Here is a 22,242-nt window from a genome sequence, read left to right on the forward strand (position 1 = left end):
CCCAACCCCCAATGAATTTATAAAAAAAAACTAAGTTTTAAAATTACATAACTACATTTTGAATTGCACCAACAAAACAAATATCAATCGGAGTATTATTAAACAAAACAAAAAACAAAAAGTAAATTTTTGAAATTTTTTGAAAAATTAGTACATAGTATATACTCCCTCTTTTTTTTTTTTTCAAATTCTAAACATGTTTTCTTCGACCTTGCGTCTTACATAAAAGTGTTTCCAGCTAACACAATTTCTTCGACCTTGTGTCACCCTAATATAATTTCTTCAGCCTTATGCCAAAAATAAACCTCAACTTAAAGAAAACTAAACCTAGTCATTGTCACCATTCTTTCAAGACCACCTGACTGCTAGTGCGCTCCTCAACTACTGGAGGGATAGTTATGTAGGCCCATTCTGGAGACTTGTATTTTACATTTGGTCTCAATGGTCTTTTGCTTTTCTTGGTAATCATTTCAATGTTTTCTCCAGCTTGCTCTTTTTCGTCTGAATCACTCTTCTGACTTGACACTTTGAATTTGAACTTTAAATCTTTAGGCCAGACATCACCTTTTCTCAAGAGTTTCTTCTTAGACTTGCTTTCTTTACATTCAGCTTTCCAAGCCCTTTTTCTGAATTTTCTTATCTCAGACTCTTCATTACTCCCATCTGTATTTGTTTCTGAGACTTCAAATCTGTACCAAGGAACTTCTTTACTCAGCAGCTTCACTCCGTTAGAAACATCATCCTTACAGCTGGTACTTGGTAATTCTTCCTCTTCTTCAGGGATCACCTTTAGCTTCCCAGTTTCAGGATTTTTGTTCCCGCACACAGAGCTACTCTTCTGCTTTTCAATACTCTCCTGGACTTGATTAACTTCTTGCTCAGAATTTTCTGCTTCTGAATCTTCTTCTTTTTCTTGAGATTCTTTTTCTAGCAGATTTTCATCATTTTCTGAATCTAGAATTACAATCTCTAGATCTTCTTCATTCAATGTTTCATTCACATTGACATCATTATCCAGATGTCGACCACCTTGTCGATCTTCAAGATCTGGATTTTCTTCAGGAATTTCTTTTTCAGAGTCTGAATCAGTTGTAGTGTCTTCACTGTCTTCATCAGTGTTATCAGGTTCAGATACACAAAGGGTATTACTGATATGCATCCATCCAGTATCTGTTGTCCCCTGACTTGCTTTCTGCCACCTGGGTACTGGACAGTTTCTCCTCCAATGAGCCTTTGTTCTGACTAAGTCTCTTGGCAATAGATCATGAGCCTGCTCCTTTTCCACATCTGTTCCCAACTGATGGAATACAGAAACTGTATCATTCTTTCTTGTTGGAAAAGCTTCCACCCATTTTGAAAATAAATAAATGATGACTAGGACATATCTCAGTTTGTTATGTTGGGGCATTTCAAGGAAATCTATTTGAATTTTTGCAAATGGACCACCCTCCCGGCCTATGGTTCCCAAATTCTCAATAGTTTTTTGATCTGGATTGTTTTTCGTCTGGCATGTGTTTTTCTGACATGTCAGATATGTTTCCCTGAACAGTTGAATCATTGTGTCTCTTGCTAAATGACCTGGACCATGGTACATCTGTGCCATGTCAGCAATCATACAATTGGGCATAACAGGTCTGTCATCTTTGTAAAACCAAATTTCATCTTCCTTTTGTTGCCTGAAACCTTCTTTGAGCCATGTGTTTTTCTCCTCAACATGTGCCTCATCTTGTAATTGTTTTAACTCTTGCCATGTCTGAATTGCAAAGATTAGTATGAGGATGCATGAAACATGTTCATTGAAATTTTCCCCTTTGATTGCAACCCACTCCTGAGCATAAAACTTAACAATGGTACCTGCGTGCTCATCGCCTTTTAAGACATGATCATTTTTCTCTCCAGCACATTTTATCTCTGCTATTTGGTCTAGAAGCTCAGATTCTTTGTTGAAGTCTGGCATGCCCTGAACAGGAGCTTCACACAAACTCTTTTTAAATTGCTCAATGGCTTCGAGCTTTATTTCTGTCAGGACAATTGGGTCTTTTATATCTGCTTTTGTCAGACTCTGCAATGGTTTTGCAAATACTGAGAAAGCACTAATCCATTGGCAACAGTATCCAACCATGACTAGGAGCATTCTTACCTGTTTTTGCGTCTTTGGGGATTCCATTGCCTGAATCATTTTATTTCTCTCAATAGTTACCTGTTTGGGAATTCTCTCTTGGAACCTGAAAGCAAAAATTATTTGACTCTCTGGGTGCATTGGAACCCAATACCACTCAGTATCATGTGGTATCTGACAAAGGATCTCTACTAGTTTGGGCACAATAAGACAACAAGGGATAACTATCTCATTAACCTTTCTCAGGTCCTGTACTATTTTGTACCTTTCATCTGGCTTTCTAATTCCCATATCTGTATTGTATTTCTGCTCATTAACATAATTTAAAAATGGCGGCGGAGATATCTCATTCTGCTCAATCACCACCTGTCGCTGAATTTGTAGCTGTTCATTCAGTAACTGTTGCTGCTTATTTATATCATTCTGCATCTGTGAATTTTTACACTCTCCTACAACAGTTAAAATCGCTTTTTCCTTCTCCTTTTTCTTTGTCCATTTTGTTTTCCATTTATTCAGACTACCCCTTTTTCTCAAAGCCCAAATGAAGTCTTTTATATGGACAGAGGCAATCCTACCTGTATTGTTCAAGCCTTCCATGTCCTCATCATCCTGTAATCTTTTTAATCTGTCTATACTGATTGTATTATCCAGTAATTTATACTCACCAGGCTGTGTCAGGTCAATCAGGTCAACGTCCAAGTTTTCACTAGGTAAAGCTAGAGTCATCAATCTCTCTTGCTGAGTTGGAATCATTATTAACTTATTTTCAGGTACATTAGAATAAAGTTTTTCAGCAAACTTTTGAATTTCACAATTCAATGTGACCGTTAAAGCTGTGGGACTAGTTTCATATTTTCTAAGTACTTGGGGAACAGGTTCAATTGTCACGGGAACTGTCACTGCTTCCATGTCTGACATTAACTGCTCCATTAAATAATTTGTAGAACTTACATGATCAGGAATATTAATTTCAGAAGTACTAGACATCTCATCATACCCACCTGTTGTGACACCTTGAGAAAGGGTCTGGACTGGGACTCTTGGCGACACGTTAATCTGCTCTGGGCGTTTGCTTGAATTTCTATCCTGATCTGTATTTACAACATCATTTTTACAATGATCAATTATTTAAAATACTTACCTTTATTAAAATTAATTTCAATAATTACAATAAGTAATTACGTTCACTTAATTGGCCTAATAACGTTTACTGATCAATTAATTAATTAATTTGACAAGGTCAGGTGAAGTATAACTTTATAACCTGATCAATTTAATATAACTCCTAATTTACCTATATTACTAATTTTAATAAATCTGGAAAGAAAAACATAAATTTGCAAAAACAACACAAAATATTTATTTACAACAATAAATACCAACATATAATCACATGTGTTTTAAATGTACTTATTTTTCACTTACACACCTTCTGCAACATATACCTGTAAAAAAGTAATCCTAAATGTGCTTGCTTTTCTAATGTACAATGCTGTTAATGTGTTACCAATGTCCTTGCTCTATCACTTTTGCTGCTATTGTTTTAATCAAAATATTTGCTGTGTTATTCACTAATTAATAGTAAATTCCACTTCCCAATGTTGTGGTAAAAGTAAAAATTATCAAATATTTAAAATGAAGCTCTGGGCAATACCAGCGTATAATATTTAATACTCGGCAAAAGGTAAACAATGTGCATCAGCACAACGAGTGTTTTAGCCAATCAGCACATTGCTGTTACAATGTTCAGCCAACCGCAATATCCCCTTTTGGCTTTTAACCAATCCGGTCACGAAGCTCCAATCCAATCCAAACGCGACCTTTCTGTGACACTGCAGCGTCGTCAGCCAATCAGTGCACAGCTCACTCTACTCGAGCAATAACCTAATCATTTCTCAACCAAGCCTTTAAAAAAAACTCTCGAAGTGTAGCGCGATTTCTCTATCAGCGCTCACCAGCACTCTCTTGCAAAGGAAAAAAGAAAAGGAGAAAAGAAAGCCTATCTACACGAAGCTTTGACCGATCAGGTCGCGGCTCCTCATGTGACTGCACACGTCACACCCAGCTCCTCCGTGACACTCAGGACCTGCAATACAATGGGAAACCTCGCCTCAACCAATAAGGTCGCGGCCCCTGTATGACGCTGCGTGTCAATGGCCAATGGGTGCGCGACCTTTGTGTGACACGCCGGGACCTCAACAAATCACAGTGCGCCCCCTTCGTTGAGCAAGGCAAGTACACACAGGCCAAGTACACGCAGGCCGAGGAACTATATATACATAACAATAGTACACAGAGGCCTCGCCGGAGCCTCGCCTAATGAGAGCGCGGCTCTCCTCTCTTGACTTGGCACAGTGCTTCAGACCTCGCACAACACGGAGCTTCGCCCAATCAGAGCGCGGCTCCTCTCACTAACACACACGGAGCCTCGCCCAATCAGAGCACGGCTTAGTGTATGACGCGCCGATCTTTGGACCAATGGGAGCGCGGCGGCTGACGTAGACAGCCGCTGCAGGCAGCTCTCCCACTCGCTCCAGCCCCCCTCCTTCACAAAATACTCGGGACAGCGAGGAATGTTCTATTTAAATAACAAGCATTAAAAACGAGCAAAACATAAGGTAGGCTCGAGGTGAGCGAGTGTAGTTAGGCGGTGTGTGAACTAAAGGAAAACACTTATAAACTAAAAGGAAAGCACATTAATCAACAGGAAATCTGGGAATGAGGTCGAGTTCACAAAACTACACTACTAATCAGATCACTATTTTCTAATATAGCGCAATTTAAGAGAAAAGGATAAAATGAAAAATGCTCATAACTATTTTAAATATTGATCGCACTTCGACCAATGGGAGCGCTTGCTCTGACACTCCAGGGATTTAAACCAATCAGAGCGCGGCAGGCTCTGACGTATACAGCAGGCTGCAGCTGCAGGCTCTCTCCCCACACGCTTTACTCCTAAAACAACCCCTCCCTTCAGAATTTTCGATCGGGGCACTTTTCAATAGATTTAAACAGCGCACAATGCTTCTAAATGTATTTAAATGACGCAAAACACTTTACAATACCTAAAAATAGCGTATTCTTTACCATAAGGCTCAAAAAACGTTTCCAATCATTTTATATAAACGCAATTAATAACAACATTGAAACAAACCATTTGTCTGCTTCTCTAACAAAGAGATAGTTTTACACATTCATACAAGTATTCTCAGCGTGGAATAGACGACGCTATTCTCACAGAATAGTCTCAATTGCCAATAGAGTAATTCCTACCCTACCCTTCAGTTTACAAACCATTCACACACTTTCAAACAAGAAAACCCTGATCATACATACATGAAAACTTCGGTAGGACTCTAACCAACCGTAGTAATCCAGAATCGCCAGTAAGAAAACAACGCTATCTCTTCCTTAGGACTCTAACCTTAGGAAAGAAACAACGCCTACCTTCCTTCTTTGGACTCAAACCCTAGAAGAAAAGTAACTCTTACCCTTCACAAAAGCTTGGATAAATCCTACTACTCTTTTCACAGAAAGTTTTAAAACAGGCTCACCAGGTCCCTCTGCTTAATGCTACAATTTCATAGGCAATCCTCACTATTCATTTAACCATGCAATCTAAGGTCCCTAAACTTGTGTTGTACGCCCACAACACGTGATATATTCTATACCACAATTTTGAAACAGACAAATGCACTGTGTAACTCTTCTAGTCACACTACCTTGCCGGCAATTAACCAGGAATCTTTCACACTACTGGAAAAAATTCCATAAGACTACATATAACAATCTGACATAATCAAAAACTTAACAGTTGTTAAACATCAATCCTATGTCTATACCAACATATATGTAACATGCATGTCAAAAACAACATATAACCATCCTCTGCTACCAAATTGTTGAAGCCCAAAAACTAAAATTCTTTATAAATGATGACTCAATCCACTATCACACTTACCAATCAATACCAGGCCCATAAACAGAGAGAGTGAGGTAAATGGATACTATATGTTTGTTTAAGACATTCATAATAAACAAGACCAGCTTGTCATTTTAAAAAGTTTATTAAAACATATTTAAGAAAACTTAGGTTTGGAACTTTATTAAGCAAGCATTAGAAAAAGTCATATAAGTTTTATTCAGCATTTTATAAAGAGAGCTTAATTCAAGATAATATTATTCATTAGCAGAAATAAGTGAAAAAGAGCATTTCCAAAACCTAACTAACTCTCTGACTCAACCCTCATCGCCTGGAAACAAAGTCTTAAAAGGTTACTTTCCTTACGTGTAATCATCAGACAGCAGAACACGTCCTTCTGGAATCAAGAGCGTAAGCCAAAAGTTTGCAGCTAAAGCCTATTCTTATACCCTAAATTAAGCTGAGCTAACTATTTTTCACATTCCAACAGCTGAATTCTGACTCTCCATTGGCTGAATCACCTCACGCCACAGGAAACTGTGACATCTTCCACCACGAGACCAGGTTTTACACAGAGCCATTGTTCATGCACAGAATCCTGGCGACAGTTCCTTAGTCTGCTACATTTTGTAGCAAAAATGTTCAAGCAATACAAAATCTTGTCACGTCTCTTCCTTTCAACCTTGAGCCTGACCATTCTGAGCTTTCCGTGGCACATCCAAACCCACTCCACAGAGTTGACTTTAGCAGTTCCTTTTTTAAAGATTTCACAATAAAAGTTTGTAAGCTTGTCATCTTTTTTTTTCAAAATAAACTTTCTCCTGTGGCTTAGCATCAGCAGGCCTCTTTTAGAAGTCGTCAATTTTCTGCGCCACTTTTTTGCTTGCGTCACTGCGCCACTTTCAGCTTGCATCACTTTTTCAGAAAACTATTATTTAAACAAACACAAAAGAATAATTAATTCAGGTAAAATAAATCCTTCTGTTACCCACCCTTTCCCTGCTAGTAATTAACCCATTAATAAATGACAACTAGCAGAAGCAAACAAATAAAGCAACACATATAATAACTACCATTCTTCATGTAATCCAGCTTTATGTTTCTGAAAGAGTAAAAAGATGATTAAATAATACACAGACAGACAAACACAACATAGGACATACATGTAAGCAGATATAAAAGCACATGCCATGAATGATCAGCTGCATATTAATGGTGACAAAGACAATAGGACAGACATAACAAACAGGACAATATTAATAATGTGTTACAAAAACAGACTTGCATATGCAACAAGAGCACATGTAATTAGTTTCCCGCGTGTATATGTGTGGTGCAAACTTAATCTAGGTTGTGTTAATTAAACAAATCATGCAACAGCTCATTAATATATTATTTCAAATTATGAGAGTATGACATCACAAGCTAGAATAAAATATTTTCTAAAGCTCGCTCCATCAGACCACATCTCTGCTTTAGGCTGTTTATGATTCGAGTGTGTTGTCAGTAGCACTTTATTTGCTTGTTGGACATTTGCCCAGTTTCCTCCAAGAAGACATTTAGTAAGTTCTAACAGGCCACAGCTAATACCTATTTTAGGTAAACTGGCCCACAAACAGCTATGATCCAATGTTAAAGTACAACCAGAGGTCCATGAAATAGGAATGCAAATTCCTAGCAGAGCAATTAAGACATTGGAACTTCTACAGGGCATGCAGCATAACTGGCTTTAAGAGACCAAATAACACAATAACTTATCAAAAGACAGGTTTCCCTCCACTTATGTATCAGTAGCAATACTGTTGCCAGGTAAATTTAAAGTAGGTTGATACAACTCAGAAAGGAATTTGGACCAGTCCTCCTTATAATTAATAGGAGAATGGTCTTCATTCATTAGACTCAATACATCCAAACATTGTCTCGGCTTATGTAAAATCAATTTTTCTCAAGCACTGCTTTTCTTTTTCTTCTTCTTTTCCAATATCTATCATTTTGATTACCTGTAAGGAGTCTTTTTACTTGTTTAAAGTGGGCAGATCCTAAGTTTGCCCCTAACACTTAGAAGCCTTTATCAGTTGCTTACGAGCAAAGTAACAGTCATTAGCATACTGTCCACCATAGTTACTATTAAACAGAGGTTTTCTTCTAGGCCCAGTGTTGGATTGGCTTTTTGACAATATTGAATATAGATGTCTGCTGGAGTAGCTCTAGCCAAAGATGTTACCTTCTGTGCATTAGTGATCATTGTCTCATAACACTTAGAACGTTGCAGATTAAAGTTATTGGCTGATCTAGTGTGGCCATTAATTGTATGCCTTTAGGTGGTACGTACAAGCACTACAGTGATAGCAACAGTTATGGGGAGATGCCCACTGATTTCCTCAGTGAGAACGTACATTAAGACACAGTTAGTAAGTGCTAAAGAGTGAGTCAGGAAATTCTGGCATTGAATTGAGTTGCTGAAGTTGATGGCAGCTCCGGTTAGTACTACCTGAATCTCTTAGGAGATAAACAGATATGAAGTCACAGTGGACCCATGGGCTTTTGATATTGGTAAGGAGGGGGTATCAGAACTTGAGGGAGAGCAACTGATCAGACTTGTGCACATGGGTATGCCCAGTCATGATGTAAGTCAAACTTCTATGAAAACAACTTACTTGGTAAAAATGTATCTAAATGTTTGCATCAATGTCAAGGAATATATTTGTATATAAGTTGATAAAAAATTTATCATAAATATATTGCTATGTGATATTAGACAATATGCTAACCCCTTTGGGTCTTTTGTTAATAGGTCTTCGGATTCTTGAATTTCATCCTCTGGGCTGGAAATATTTGGTTTGTTTTCAAGGAAACTGGATGGCATTCTTCTGGACAGAGATACCCTCAAGAAACCATGGAAAAACAACCCAGCGGCTACAACCAATCATATAATCAGGGAGGGCTTAGTCAAGATACCTATGGCCCAACTGGTGGGTACAACCAACAGGAAGAAATAAGCCAACAGCCAAACCTAAGTCAAATGAGTGGATACTCTCAGCAACCCTACAATCAGACCGGTTATGCTCAAACTGTTCCAACATCTTTTACCAATCAAATGTAATATTACTATGGGCTATTTTCAATGATAATTCTTGTTAACAGTTTAACATTAAAAAGGCTCACTGTCACAAATGGTTGAAAGACCAGAAGTCAGTATATGCCATACAGGGTATTTAAAATAAAGATTTAAATGTTTGAAAAGGGGGCAGTTCTAATATAATACCTAATTGTGAATAGCAAATGATATAGGTCGTGAACTGGGATAAATGTTATATGCAATATGTAGACATCTTTGTTGTAGTTTTTTGTCTGGTAAATCAGTACAAGGAGCTAGTGAAATCTTAGATGATGTGCTATTCCTAAAGTAATGTTGAATCAACCTTTCTTAGGTCTTTGTGCAGAACATTTTATATGAGGTCCCAACTTTATACTTTCAATTCATAATGCATGAAGTATTTTACCTACATTTCCAAACTTGTGTGTATTTTGCATATGTGCCTTTTATTTAATATTTGTTTATTATGATTTGTGCATGGTGGTAAAATGTCAAAGAAAACTTATGATGTAACTGTCTAACAGAAGTTTACAGCTATGAAGCTATTTCAACAAAAGTATGTGACACGCATTGTGTGCATATTTCTGATGTGGTGACGTGTGTGAAAGTTTATGGCTTGCTCAATTCCACTTTATAACCTCCAGAAACAAAATGGTTCCTCATTTCATACAGTAGTGTTTGGTCTGTTTTTCATCCAAACTGATTTTGTCTGTATTAGCTAGCACTGGTGCTTTGTATATCACAAATGTGAATTGTAACATTTAAGGGCCAAGAAACATATTTTATGGGAACAAATGTACGTGGAGAGCATAAGGCTACATACCATTTGCCACTTTACTTTACAATGTCATTATAAAATGTACCGAACACTATAAAACATAGTCAACATTGGCAATGCCCCATCATGGTCAATATAACTATAGGCAACCTTTGCTGTATGTAGATGTTATATATTGACAGAATTCTACCTATGCATAAACTATTCCATAACATGAGCTGCCAGTTCAGCTTAAGCATAAATGGCTCTATACAACATTGCGGTCAACAGATCTAAGTAAGCCACTAAAATACTAGCCTATATGTCTCGTATACGTGGCTTGTTCATATCACAAATTATGTATGACAACTCCATTTATTAGTAATCATCGCTTTACTCATTTTAAAGCACAGTGTTAAATGAATAGCTAAACATCTGCATTCCTTCAGAACTTTATGTCAGTGTATAATAACATCAATGTATCACAGTAATGCTGCAAGAAATATAGCATAAAACATAATATTTCTGTCATAACTGTAATAGCCAGACTTTGGCTTCAAGGTGGATGAATATATGTTGTAATATCTATTTGACTCTAGTAAACTTATTGCTTACAGTACATTCTTGTTCAGTGTTTTTTTTAAGTTTACCAGTCACCTTTGAGCCCTGTGTCTTTATCGTTCTTAGGGTATATACTGTATTGCCAAATGGTGGGTCTCATTCAAAAAGAAACATGGAAATAGTTTCCTGTAGGCTTACTTCTCCATCTCAAAGGCACGGCTAGGAATGTGCAAGTGGGATTCTTAGCATGAGTATTCGATGATTGTCAGGAGAATGCTGGAAAGAGAGAGGGGTAAACTAGGTCACTCTGCTGATTATTTTCTAAGTAAGGAAGTGGATGCCCCTCCATTCTTGCCCTATAGTAAGTATAGTAGTAGTAGAGTATAACACTTTTTTTTTTAAGATATGGTCACTTTAGTGGTAATAACCTCCCTAATGAGCACCAGTCAGAAAATATTTACTATGGGAAATTTTACATTGTGGGGCAGATCTCTAAATTAGACAAGATATTTCATATTTCCTGGGTTGGAAACGGAGAGGGATAAGAAGTGGATTAACACACCCATCCATGAAAACATCCATGAGGCATACCCTAGTTGGTCTCCTTCCCACAGACAAGTTGCCCTTGTCATGCCCAGTTTTCCAGCATTTTATCATGCACTTGTACCAGCTGGGTTATGAGGGAAAAAGAAATAAGCCAAGGAGGTAAACAATTTTAAAACATTATAAGAGAAATCTCTCTCATCAAGCAATTGAACTGCTGTTATTAAAGTTCCTTAAATCACAGTCCCATTCCCATGGAGATGTGTAGGTAGATTGATATTCCACCTCTATAAAAGGATGTGTGACCACTTAGCACAAATTTAATTTGTTTTAGCCTGAAAGAAAGCCAATCATTCTAAAAAATGATGTAAAAGGAACTGAAGGGAATAAAAAGCCGAGCTTAGCGCTGTCATATAAATGGAGCATGTCTTGCACACATTCCATTACTTTAAATCAATGATGAAATATGCTAATGCCTGTACCGGAACCATTTAAGATCCTAAAAGTCAATAAAAAACATTGCTGATTTTTTGAGTTGTCGGCAAGAGATTAAGAATGTCTTTGTTGGCAAAATGGTGATTATTCAAGAGTGACCACATAGTGTCGAAATTCCCCAAGAGGCACCATTAAAAACTCTTTCTACATACCCCTTTTCGTAGTCCAGGCTCAAACACTTCCACAGACTACAATCACTTCCCTCAAAATTGAGATTTCTATTAAAGGCTGAGCTTTACTAAGTGCCCAGGTAACCCCTGCTGCTCATAGAAGAAATGGTTGCAACAATGGCTTTGATTCAGAAAAGGGGGTGGTGATGAACAGAGTGTCTGAATTAAGCAGACCACTCTTACCCAGTCCAAAGATCAGGGCTTGATCCATCACCGTTATTTATCTCACTGCACCATCCCAGCTCAGAACCTGGCTATATGCAAATCAGTCTGTCCCAGGCCCAGTGCATCATGGGAGCAGGGCAGACTAAACTACCAAGCCAATTCTTCACCAGAAAGGAGACAAGATACCGGGGACCGGTTTCTGGCATTTCAGCTGTCTTCGGCCCGGCTTGCTTGAATCCTGATGATGCAGTGAGAAAGGGACTCATGTCTGAGTATACCCTGCTACACCTATAGTGGCCAAAAACGATTCAGAAAAGGGGGTGGTGATGAACAGAGTGTCTGAATTAAGCATCATCACCCCTTGTTGTTAAATATTTTGTCCACCATAAGCGTGGAAGGGTATACTCAGATGTGAGTCCCTTGCACCATCAGGATTCAAGCAAGCCGGGCCGACGACCACTGAAATGCCAGAAACCGGTCCCCGGAAGCTTGTTTCCTTCCCAGTGTAAGAATTGGCTTGGTAGTTTGGTTTGCCCTGTTCCCATCATGCACTGGGACAGGAACAGACTAATTTGCATATAGCCAGGTTCTGAGCTGGGATGGTGCAGTGAGCTAAAAAACGGTGTTGGATCTAGCCCTGATCTCTTGACTGGGTGAGAGTATTCTGCTTAATTCAGAAACTCTGTCCATCACCACCCCTTGTTGTTAAATATTTTGTCCACCATAAGCGTGGAAGGGTATACTCAGATGTGAGTCCCTTGCTCATTGCACCATCAGGATTCAAGCAAGCCGGGCCGACGACGGCTGAAATGCCAGAAACGTGTCCCCGGAAGCTTGTTTCCTTCCCAGTGTAAGAATTGGCTTGGTAGTTTGGTTTGCCCTGTTCCCATCATGCACTGGGACAGGAACAGACTAATTTGCATATAGCCAGGTTCTGAGCTGGGATGGTGCAGTGAGCTAAAAAACGGTGTTGGATCTAGCCCTGATCTCTTGACTGGGTGAGAGTATTCTTCTTAATTCAGAAACTCTGTCCATCACCACCCCTTGTTGGTAAATATTTTGGCCACCATAAGCGTGGAAGGGTACACTCAGATGTGAGTCCCTTGCTCATTGCACCATCAGGATTCAAGCAAGCCGGGCCGACGACGGCTGAAATGCCAGAAACTGGTCCCCGGAAGCTTGTTTCCTTTCCAGTGTAAGAATTGGCTTGGTAGTTTGGTTTGCCCTGTTCCCATCATGCACTGGGACAGGAACAGACTAATTTGCATATAGCCAGGTTCTGAGAAAGCCAATCATTCTAAAAAATGATGTACAAAGGAACTGAAGGGAATAAAAAGCCGAGCTTAGCGCTGTCATATAAATGGAGCATGTCTTGCACACATTCCATTACTTTAAATCAATGATGAAATATGCCAATGCCTGTACCGGAACCATTTAAGATCCTAAAAGTCAATAAAAAAAGTCGCTGATTTTTTGAGTTGTCGGCAAGAGATTAAGAATGTCTTTGTTGGCAAAATGGTGATTATTCAAGAGTGACCACATAGTGTCAAAATTCCCCAAGAGGCACCATTAAAAACTCTTTCTACATACCCCTTTTCGTAGTCCAGGCTCAAACACTTCCACAGACTACAATCACTTCCCTCAAAATTGAGATTTCTATTAAAGGGCTGAGCTTTACTAAGTGCCCAGGTAACCCCTGTTGCTCATAGAAGAAATGGTTGCAACAATGGCTTTGGTCATCCCTAAAATTGTTAACTAATACCTTAGGAGACAGTCTAGCATTATCCCTTTGCATAACAAGCCCTCACTGAGTCCATCAGGCCTGCTATTTATAAACCTTTTGCTGAGATTCACTTGCTCATCACTGTGGACAAAATGGTGATAAAACAACCATCATACCGACCATAGGATTCCACATCTCTTCTTAAGATGTGCAGCTAGCGCTCCCAAAATTGGTTCATGTCCATCTCAAGTGTTTTGGATGAAATCCATAATTGGCTGCTGGAGATATGACTGGCCCTAAACTCCAGTCAGATTGGATTTGTTGCTCGTTGCATTTAGGACTGATGATGAATAAAATAAGCTCAGGTAGGTGGTAATAAAGGGGTCGATTCACAGAATTAATCTGAGATAAAATCCTAAACTTACTACTTTTGGTATTCACAGAAGGTATTTAGTAGTTGTAAAATTAGGACTACTAACTTTACACCCGCAGACATTCCATCAGGCTATACGAATTTCACCCAACGCCATTCAGTCTTAAAGGAAAGAGACCTGAATTAATTAACACATATAGAGCAATATCAGCCTACCCGTCAAAATGTAAAGCATCGCAGTAACAACGGGCCCGATTCACAGAACTAACTTAAGACAAAATCCTAAACTTACTACTTTTTGTATTCACAGAAGTTACGATTTTGTCTTAAGTTTGTCTTAAGTTTGTCTTAAGACAGACTTAAGTTAGGATTTTGTCTTAAGTCTGTCTTAAGACAAACTTAAGACAAAATCCTAACTTCTGTGAATGCCAAAAGTAGTAAGTTTAGGATTTTGTCTTAAATTAGTTCTGTGAATCGGGCCCAACATTGTTAAACAAAGAGCCATGATAAATCTGAATTTTCAAGCTTTTTTTTTGGGTACCCACCCATCCCTCCCACCAAGACTTCCCACCAACCCTTGAACCCACCCGCAAAAACACCACCCTCACCCCACCACCCCCCGAATAAGGCAACAGGGCCGAAGTCCAAGTGATGGAGGAACTGGTATGAGCACCAACCCCCCTGGAGGCTTTGCCAACATATAAATACTAAAAAAGGGCATGCCCATGGGGATAAAGAAAAAAGGGAAGGAAATGTCCTAAACAGAGAAAACAACAACCCCAGGTAGAGAGCAATACTCCATGTCAGACAATTAAGGATTTTCGTCAAGAAAAAAATTATACAGGCAATTCTTTTAAGGCTTAGCAATCTGGTTTGAGTCCATAAACTCTTTGGCCTGGATTTCAGAGACAAAAAATCTGGTCTGGCCCTGATAAATAACTTTAAGTTTTGAGGGAAAAAGCAAAAACACCTGCGCACCTTTGGACTGGAGGGGCGTAATTAGCTGCCGGAGCTGCCACCTCCGTTCAACCGTAGCTGGACAGAAATCAGGCCTAACAAAAAACTCACAGCCCTTCCCCACCCTTCTTGTATCCGGCCTAGCAAGATCATAAATCTTTTCCCTGGCTAAGAAACTGCTCAGACAGATTAGAATGGCACGAGGTCTATTGTCAGTTTGAGCAGAGCATTGCTTTGTCTTGAATAGGAACCGATGAGCACGCTGAATTTCAAGTTGCCAGTCCCATTCCTTAACCTCAGGAAATGCTTCAGTGAATAGTTCATCCACAAATCGCCTGATATCTGAACCTTGAACCCCTTCAGGGACTCCCAGGACTCTTAGATTATTTCTCCGGGCTCTGTTTTCGATATCGACAAGTTTCCAATGGATATCGTCCCTTTGGGATTTAATTAAGTCTGTAATACCCTTTTTGGTGGCCAGGTCATCTTCGAGAGTAGAAATCCTCTCCTCTGCTTCACCAATTCTAGAGGCGATATCTACACACATTTTAGCCACTCTACGAATAGAATTCTGAACCTTGCGGCAAGCCCCTTGTGTTCGGGCACTCTCCTGGCGGGTCTCTTCACGATGTGCCATTATCGTCTGATAAATTATTGCCAGTGTCATCTCGCCGGGAGGTTGAACAGAGCCGTTGGGAACTTGAGCTGAATCGTTGCCTTGCAGAGCGGACTGCGTAGAAAAAGAGTAATCTCAAGCTAGAGAGCCGGTGTCTGGACAAGAGTCCTTGGGTACCTTCCGCACTCTATCTAGCCCTTTAGATATAACATCCGAGTTCAGAGCCTCATTAATTCGCCAGTCGCCTGTCTCGCTGTCATCATCTGTCCAATCCTTATCAAGACCGCCATCATCTACAGAGGACCCCGTATGCTTTGACAGAGAGTAAAAATTATCGCCATCTGTATCGCCTTCAAGATTTAATAAAGCGTTCTGTAAAGAAGCTTGAGTCACTTTTCCATGAATAAGCGTATTCTGCTGTTGTGGGGGCAAAGTGGACTGTAGAGGAGGATAAGCAACTACTAATTCTGCATTCAGCACTGGATCAGAAAAAACTAAAGTTCCCAACAGGCTGCTGTACTGTGCATCCAAACGTTCTGAAACTGCCAAATTTTTCAATTGTTCAGAAATTTTATCACCAATTACCCCCCCCTGCTTGCTGAACATCTACCTTTTCCAAAGAGCCCCCAGCTATAGCATGAGCTGTCACCGCCAAGGAAGATAAGGAAGAAGCACTAACTGTCTTACAGGTAGGAGACATCCCAGAAGCTTTAGGAGAGGCAGCAGGCGAGCGGTGGGTTTTAGAATTAACTGAGTTCTGTGGCGTTTTGTTATTACCTGCCAAAGGTTTAAACATCGCCGGTAAGGTTTTAATATTCTTTGTGACTTTTGCTGCCCCGGTGTCTTGTTGGCCCCTCTTAGTATTCTCACAAGCTGCAACGACCGCTGGAGTACCTGCAGTTTGAGCCACTACAGCTCCGGTTTTCCAGGAGCTCCGAGGCGGGTTCTTCATCTGGCTTTCGGGAGGCATGTCAGCGCCGGGGGAGTACCGTAAATCACTGAAGTAACCGCCGATAACAGAGTGCCGGAGGGAAAGGATCCAGCGAATAAGACAGTCTCTATGCTCCCGATGCCGCCGGAGCATTTCTTTTCAACTCGTAGTAAGTTTGTTATATTTTATTTTTGCTTTCATTTCCCTCCGCCATGTAAAAATGCCAGGTCACATCAAACAGAAAGCCCAAAGCTTTTTCTTGAAAGAAAATCCATCAGGACGCCAAAGTCGGCAAGTCGACCAGGGGAGAGAGCACTGAGACTAGCTCACACAGCCGAAGGGACGGCCGCCATCTTGCCCCCGCTTGACAGTCCACTCCCAGCTCTGTTCTTGAGAGTTGTTCAGGCCTTACGTCTAGAGGTACTGTGCCTGCAGGAAAGCCATGCACCTTGGAGTAATCAAGGCTATTTAAAAATTCCTGGGTTTGATTTAATCATCTGCTCCCGACAGACCTCACCGATTAGAGGGGTGGCAATTATATTAAGATGAGGTCTTGGAACCTGTAGGAGAACTATCCAAGATAGTGGATGGAGATGGGTAATAGCTGAGCTATCAATTAATGGTAGATCTTTGACTATTTGCACTGCATATTGCTCAAATTTGGACGACCCTGCAGTCCTACACCATTTGAATGTAGAACTGGCTCTTTGGCCCCACCCCAACTGCTTTTACGGGTATCTTAACATTAATCTATCAGCTGATTTTAATTTACTGGGGGGTCAAAACTACATAGGCAAGAAACCTAGAGCTTTTAGAGCTCTTCAAGCTCTGGTTCAGGAGCATTGTCTAATTGATCTCTGGTCCTATCATTGTAAGAACTTGGACGGCTGTACCTATTTTTCGGCTCCCCATAATAAAATGGTTCGCTTGTATTATTTCTTTTTGTCCGATCAATTGGCAGACTCAACATCGATCTCGATTTCACCTAGGATCATATCAGATCATAATCCTGTGATTATTGGCTGTACGCTAACTCGCATTGCAAGGGTCCCAAGGGTTTGGACATTTGAGAGGAAACTTTTATTAGAGCAATCATATTTAGACCACATGAGGACCTGGATATTAGAATTTTTAAATATTAATAGGGGGTCTGCCTCAAGTGATATTGTTTGGGACACATTAAAGGTAGCAATCCGAGGTGAGACGAAGAGTTTCTCATCTTTTCGCCAGAAGAACATACAAGACCAAACTAATGGGCACATTGATGAATTACGACTAGCAGAGGTTCAATTATTATCTGCAATTAAGGAGTGGCCGGGATATAGCTTAAAGTCAGCTACAGGTTGCTCGTAATAGGGCTTCGCTGCTGGAGTTTTTAGGCCAGGACCTTGCTGCAAAATATTTGCAGTTCCGCTCGCTGATGTTCGAGTTTGGTGAAAAATCGGATAGAGTCCTTGCCAAGCGACTTCAGCAGAGAAGTCTGGCTAATCACATTTACAAGATTGAGGACTCCCAGGGCCATATCCAGGATACATCTGAAGGGATCTTGGCGGTTTTCTTTCAATTTTATAATTCTCTGTATACAGAAGAAGCCAGGGACTCAAACTTTGATAATGAATTTGGGACTTTTGTACAGGATCTCAACACTTTGCATGTTGCGGATCAGCAGAATTCTGCTCTTTCTGCTCCCATAGAATGGGAGGAGGTCGAATTAGCAAATAATTCATTAGCTAATGGTAAAGCCGCTGGCCCTGACTCCATCCCCTTGGAATTTTATAGCGCATTTCGCTCAGAGATTCATGCAGACTTTTTAACAATCCTTAGAGAATCTCAGTTAGGTCATATACCAGATTCTTGGCGCCACACCACCATTTTTTTGTTCAAAAAGAAAGATAAGCCGGAGCTAGATCCTTCATCATTCCATCCGATATCATTGATAAATACGGATAGTAAGATATATGCAAAAATCTTGGCTACGAGATTAGCTTCGGTGATTTCTCGATTAGTTTCATTACGCCAGCATGGCTTTATTCCCGGTAGGGACATGGCGGATCATATCCGCCGCGTTATTGCAATTTTGGACTGGGCCCAAGCTACAAAATCTCCCCTCGGTGCGATCCTGTTGGACGCCGAAAAGGCGTTCGACAGGGTCACCTGGGGGTTTTTGTGGCAAATTCTTTGTTGGAAGGTGTTCTGTCCTGGGTTTATTCAAGCACTACAATCACTCTATATTGCCACAGAAGCTACTTTGTCTATACCAGGCTCTATCTCAAGGTCGTTTATTATCAGCAGGGGCACCAGGCAGGGTTGTCCCTGCTCGCCCCTGCTGTTCGCTCTTTATATTGACCCTTTTCTGAGTGAAATTGAGGGCTCCTTGAATATATCCTCAGTTAGGATCAATGTGAGTATAAGGTTCTGGCATATGCCGACAATATTATTGTACTAACTAGTGATGTATCTTCCGCATTTTAGGACTTAGCTGAACTGTATGGCCAGCTCTCTGGGTACAAACTTAATGTCCTTTAAACTCAGGTGGTCCAATCCGCTACTATGTGTCCTTCTGAAGCACTAGTGGTTCAAAATGCGTTGTACTTAGGGATAAAAATTACAGCTGCAGTGGAAAATATTCCAGATTTGAACATTTTACCCATTATTGATTCGATTAGCTCTACTTTGGTAAGATTAGATCATTTACACCTATCCCTATATGGTAGAGGGAATGTCCTAAAAAAGCTGATCTTACCAAAGTTTCTATATTTATTTAGAACTTTCCCACTTGAATTTGCACAATCAAGTCTTGCTTGTGCTGAAAGATGCTGCAACAGATTTCTTTGGGGTTACCGTCAGCCGTGAAGGGCTGCAAAGTGGATGCACCTTCCGTTGGATAGGGGAGGATACTCTGTGCCAAATTTGGTGCTTTGTAGTTGGTCAGCTTTCCTTCAGCATTTTGCTTTGCCACTCATTGCAGATAGGGCGGTACTTCCGCTTTCTTGAAGACCTTCTATTTTTGAGATTGGTTTAGGGGAAGATGCGAAGGGGATATAATTGTCGGTTTTGGAACCAAGCTATTATAAAAAGACTAAGTTTAAGGTTATTAGGTCAATGTTTTCTGTTTGGCGGAAAGTTCGGCGGAAATGGTTAATTAGGAATGTTAATTATTATACTCCTCTCGCAGCAGCCAGACTGTTACCCTCTATTTTCCAAGACCAGACCACATTTAGATGGAGGCTACATGGAATAACGACTTTGGGCGATCTTGGCTGAGAGGGAAAAATGGCCTCCTTTATATTTTTAAAGGATAAGTTTGGTCTAGATACACATGAATTTTTTTAATATTTACATCTTCGTAGCTACCTAGATAAATTGATGCATCAAACTACTTTATTTAACAAGAATACACTTATGGAATTGATTCTGAGGAGGTCTAGAATTGGGCTGCTATATCAGAATCTGCTCTCTGGTCTTCCAGATGGCCTCTCTTCTCAAAATACTGAATAGGAGAATAAGTTGGATAAGGCTGGTCTGGATATTTCTCAGGCTCTAGAATTATCTAGTACTGTATTAATTTCAGGTAGTTTACAATCTCAAAGTTATATGGCTCTATTTGTTATACCCCGGCGAAAATTTCAAAATGGGGAGGTAGAGGGGGTCACAACTGCCCAAGGTGTGGTTTAGTAGCTGCTAATGATGTACATATGTTCTTTACTTGCTCCAAACTTTACTCATTTCTTCTTGACGTTCAACTATTCATCAATTCAAGGCTCAATATCCCGGCTGTCTTATCTCCAGAGCTAGTAATATTCGGCTGTGAGACTGATTGTCAGTTTGTAAGAAATAGGTATGTTTCTGCTTTGTTAAATATTGCTATGTCTTTGATACGGCTCTGCATAACATCAGAATGGATTAGTCCAGATGCCCCCACTTTTGTAAATTCGAGAGCAAGGATTATTGCTCTCCACAATTTAGAATCAGCAGTTTTTCAGAGGGAGGTTCAGGAGGAGGCGGGAGTTGGGCCAGAAAATCTCCTGTCGAACAATGGCTCAGAAAATGATGTTGGATTGTATGGGCTAATACTATTCTATTTCAGTTATTTATTTTCTCCCTGCATAGGTGTTTTATCTGGCCCTCTCTTCCTTTTTTTTTCTTTCTTCTTCTTACACCTGTCTGCTCTGTAGCTCTCTCTATCATTCTCCCCTTCTCTCCCTTTTTCTTTGCTTTTGCAAAAATGTGTAAAATTACAATTGTAGCCATGAATTGTTTATATATTGTTATTTATCCGCTGTTTTTTCAAGCTTTAATAAAAAAAAAGAATAGGACTCCTATCTTTACTACTACTAAACTGAGATAAAATCCTAAACTTTCTACTTTTGGTTTGCAAAGAAGGCATTTAGTATTAGTAAAGTTAGGACTCCTTACTTTACTACTACTAAATGCCTTTTGTGAATACAGAAAGTCGTAAAGTTAGGATTTTGTCTCAGTTTTGTAGTAGTAAAGTTAGGAGTCCTAAATTTACTATGACTAAATGACTACTGTGAATACCAAAAATAGTAAGTTTAGGATTTTATCTCAGATTAGTTCTGTGAATCGGCCCCACAGTAGTTTAACTCTCTCAGAAGGTCAGAACTCTGGTGACGATATTTAATAATCTACACCACATGGAAGAACATGCAATACCCTCTCACAGACCTGTTGCTTCTTCTGCTGTATAAGCTGCAACCCCTCATGACTGAAGATAAGAGTGCTACTAGAGTATGAGTTATAATTTTCTAGGCTCAATTGTTGCTACTCAGTCTTTGTTGGGGCATTCTGTAGGTATTAAAATGCTGGGTCTGGTGGCTCAGTGAACAAATACTGGCATTTGTGTTTTACTTAATGGTCACACATTTTATTACCAGTAGTTTAATCCAGTCTTTCTTCCTCCTGACATTGATAAAAATTAGTTTTATTGAGTCCTGTAAGATTAGACATATGTTATTCAGTGCCAAGTTATATACGTGTGAATACGAACTTTATAAATACATTTTAAATCATATGTTATTGTGTTGCATTCCGAAAAATAATCTTCTGCTAGGAAGGTCAACAGACCGATACATTAGGAGCATTTCATCCCAGCCACTCACAGATTTCACTGGATTCCTATTGAGAACTGTGCAAGGTTTTATGTTCTTGTGATGATCTAGAAAGCAATAATCGAAGGATGTGGTGCCACTGGAATAAAGCCCTATTTACCGAGCAGCCACCTGGGACTGCAAAGTAGGAATTGGTTCATCCACTTCAAGGTCAAAAGTAAAACAGTGAGATTTCAGCTCATTCTTGCTATAGAAAGAGAATGATTGGTCAATTGATCTTGTTTTAGAGAAAGAGACATATTTGGAGAATTATTTAGAAGAACCTGAAGGCTCCTCTTTTAGGTCACGCGTTCCCTCTAATGGCCAGTAACTTGATATCAGCAGTTTACAAATATATTTGCTTTGACCAGACAACTCGCCTGATTAAAAATCAACTCATTCATGAATGCAGTTAGTGTTTTTTTTTCCTGTTGTATGAATGTAACAAAATCAGTAAATTTGACCTTGCTTCTTTGTTTGTTTCACCGTGAAGAGAAATATTTAGACCCTTGGGTAAACCCCTTCTCCAACCTTCCACTAGCATGTAGCCATTTTCAGTTTTGAAAACTATGGGCCTGATGTAGAGTTTGTCAGGCAGATTACTCCTTCACAAACGTGACGGATATCCCATCCACCTTATCACAAGCAGCATGATGTTCTATGCCGCTTGTGACAGAGTAGGCTGTCCATCAAACTCTACATCAG

At 39.8% G+C, this 22,242-nt stretch overlaps 1 protein-coding gene across 1 annotated transcript in view; it reads left to right on the forward strand.

The window, feature by feature from the left end:
* The window catches only part of SYNPR (synaptoporin), a 198,729-nt gene extending 188,222 nt beyond the window's left edge, over positions 1-10,507 (forward strand). The window contains exon 5 of the mRNA XM_086939081.1: positions 8,836-10,507. Coding sequence (XP_086795207.1) covers positions 8,836-9,144 — 309 coding nt within the window. The 3' untranslated portion in view covers positions 9,145-10,507. The remainder of the gene's footprint in view (positions 1-8,835) is intronic.
* Positions 10,508-22,242: the final 11,735 nt, after the last annotated feature.

The sequence above is a fragment of the Lissotriton vulgaris genome, chromosome 9, assembly GCF_964263255.1.
Source record: "Lissotriton vulgaris chromosome 9, aLisVul1.2, whole genome shotgun sequence".
Taxonomy (NCBI): domain Eukaryota; kingdom Metazoa; phylum Chordata; class Amphibia; order Caudata; family Salamandridae; genus Lissotriton; species Lissotriton vulgaris.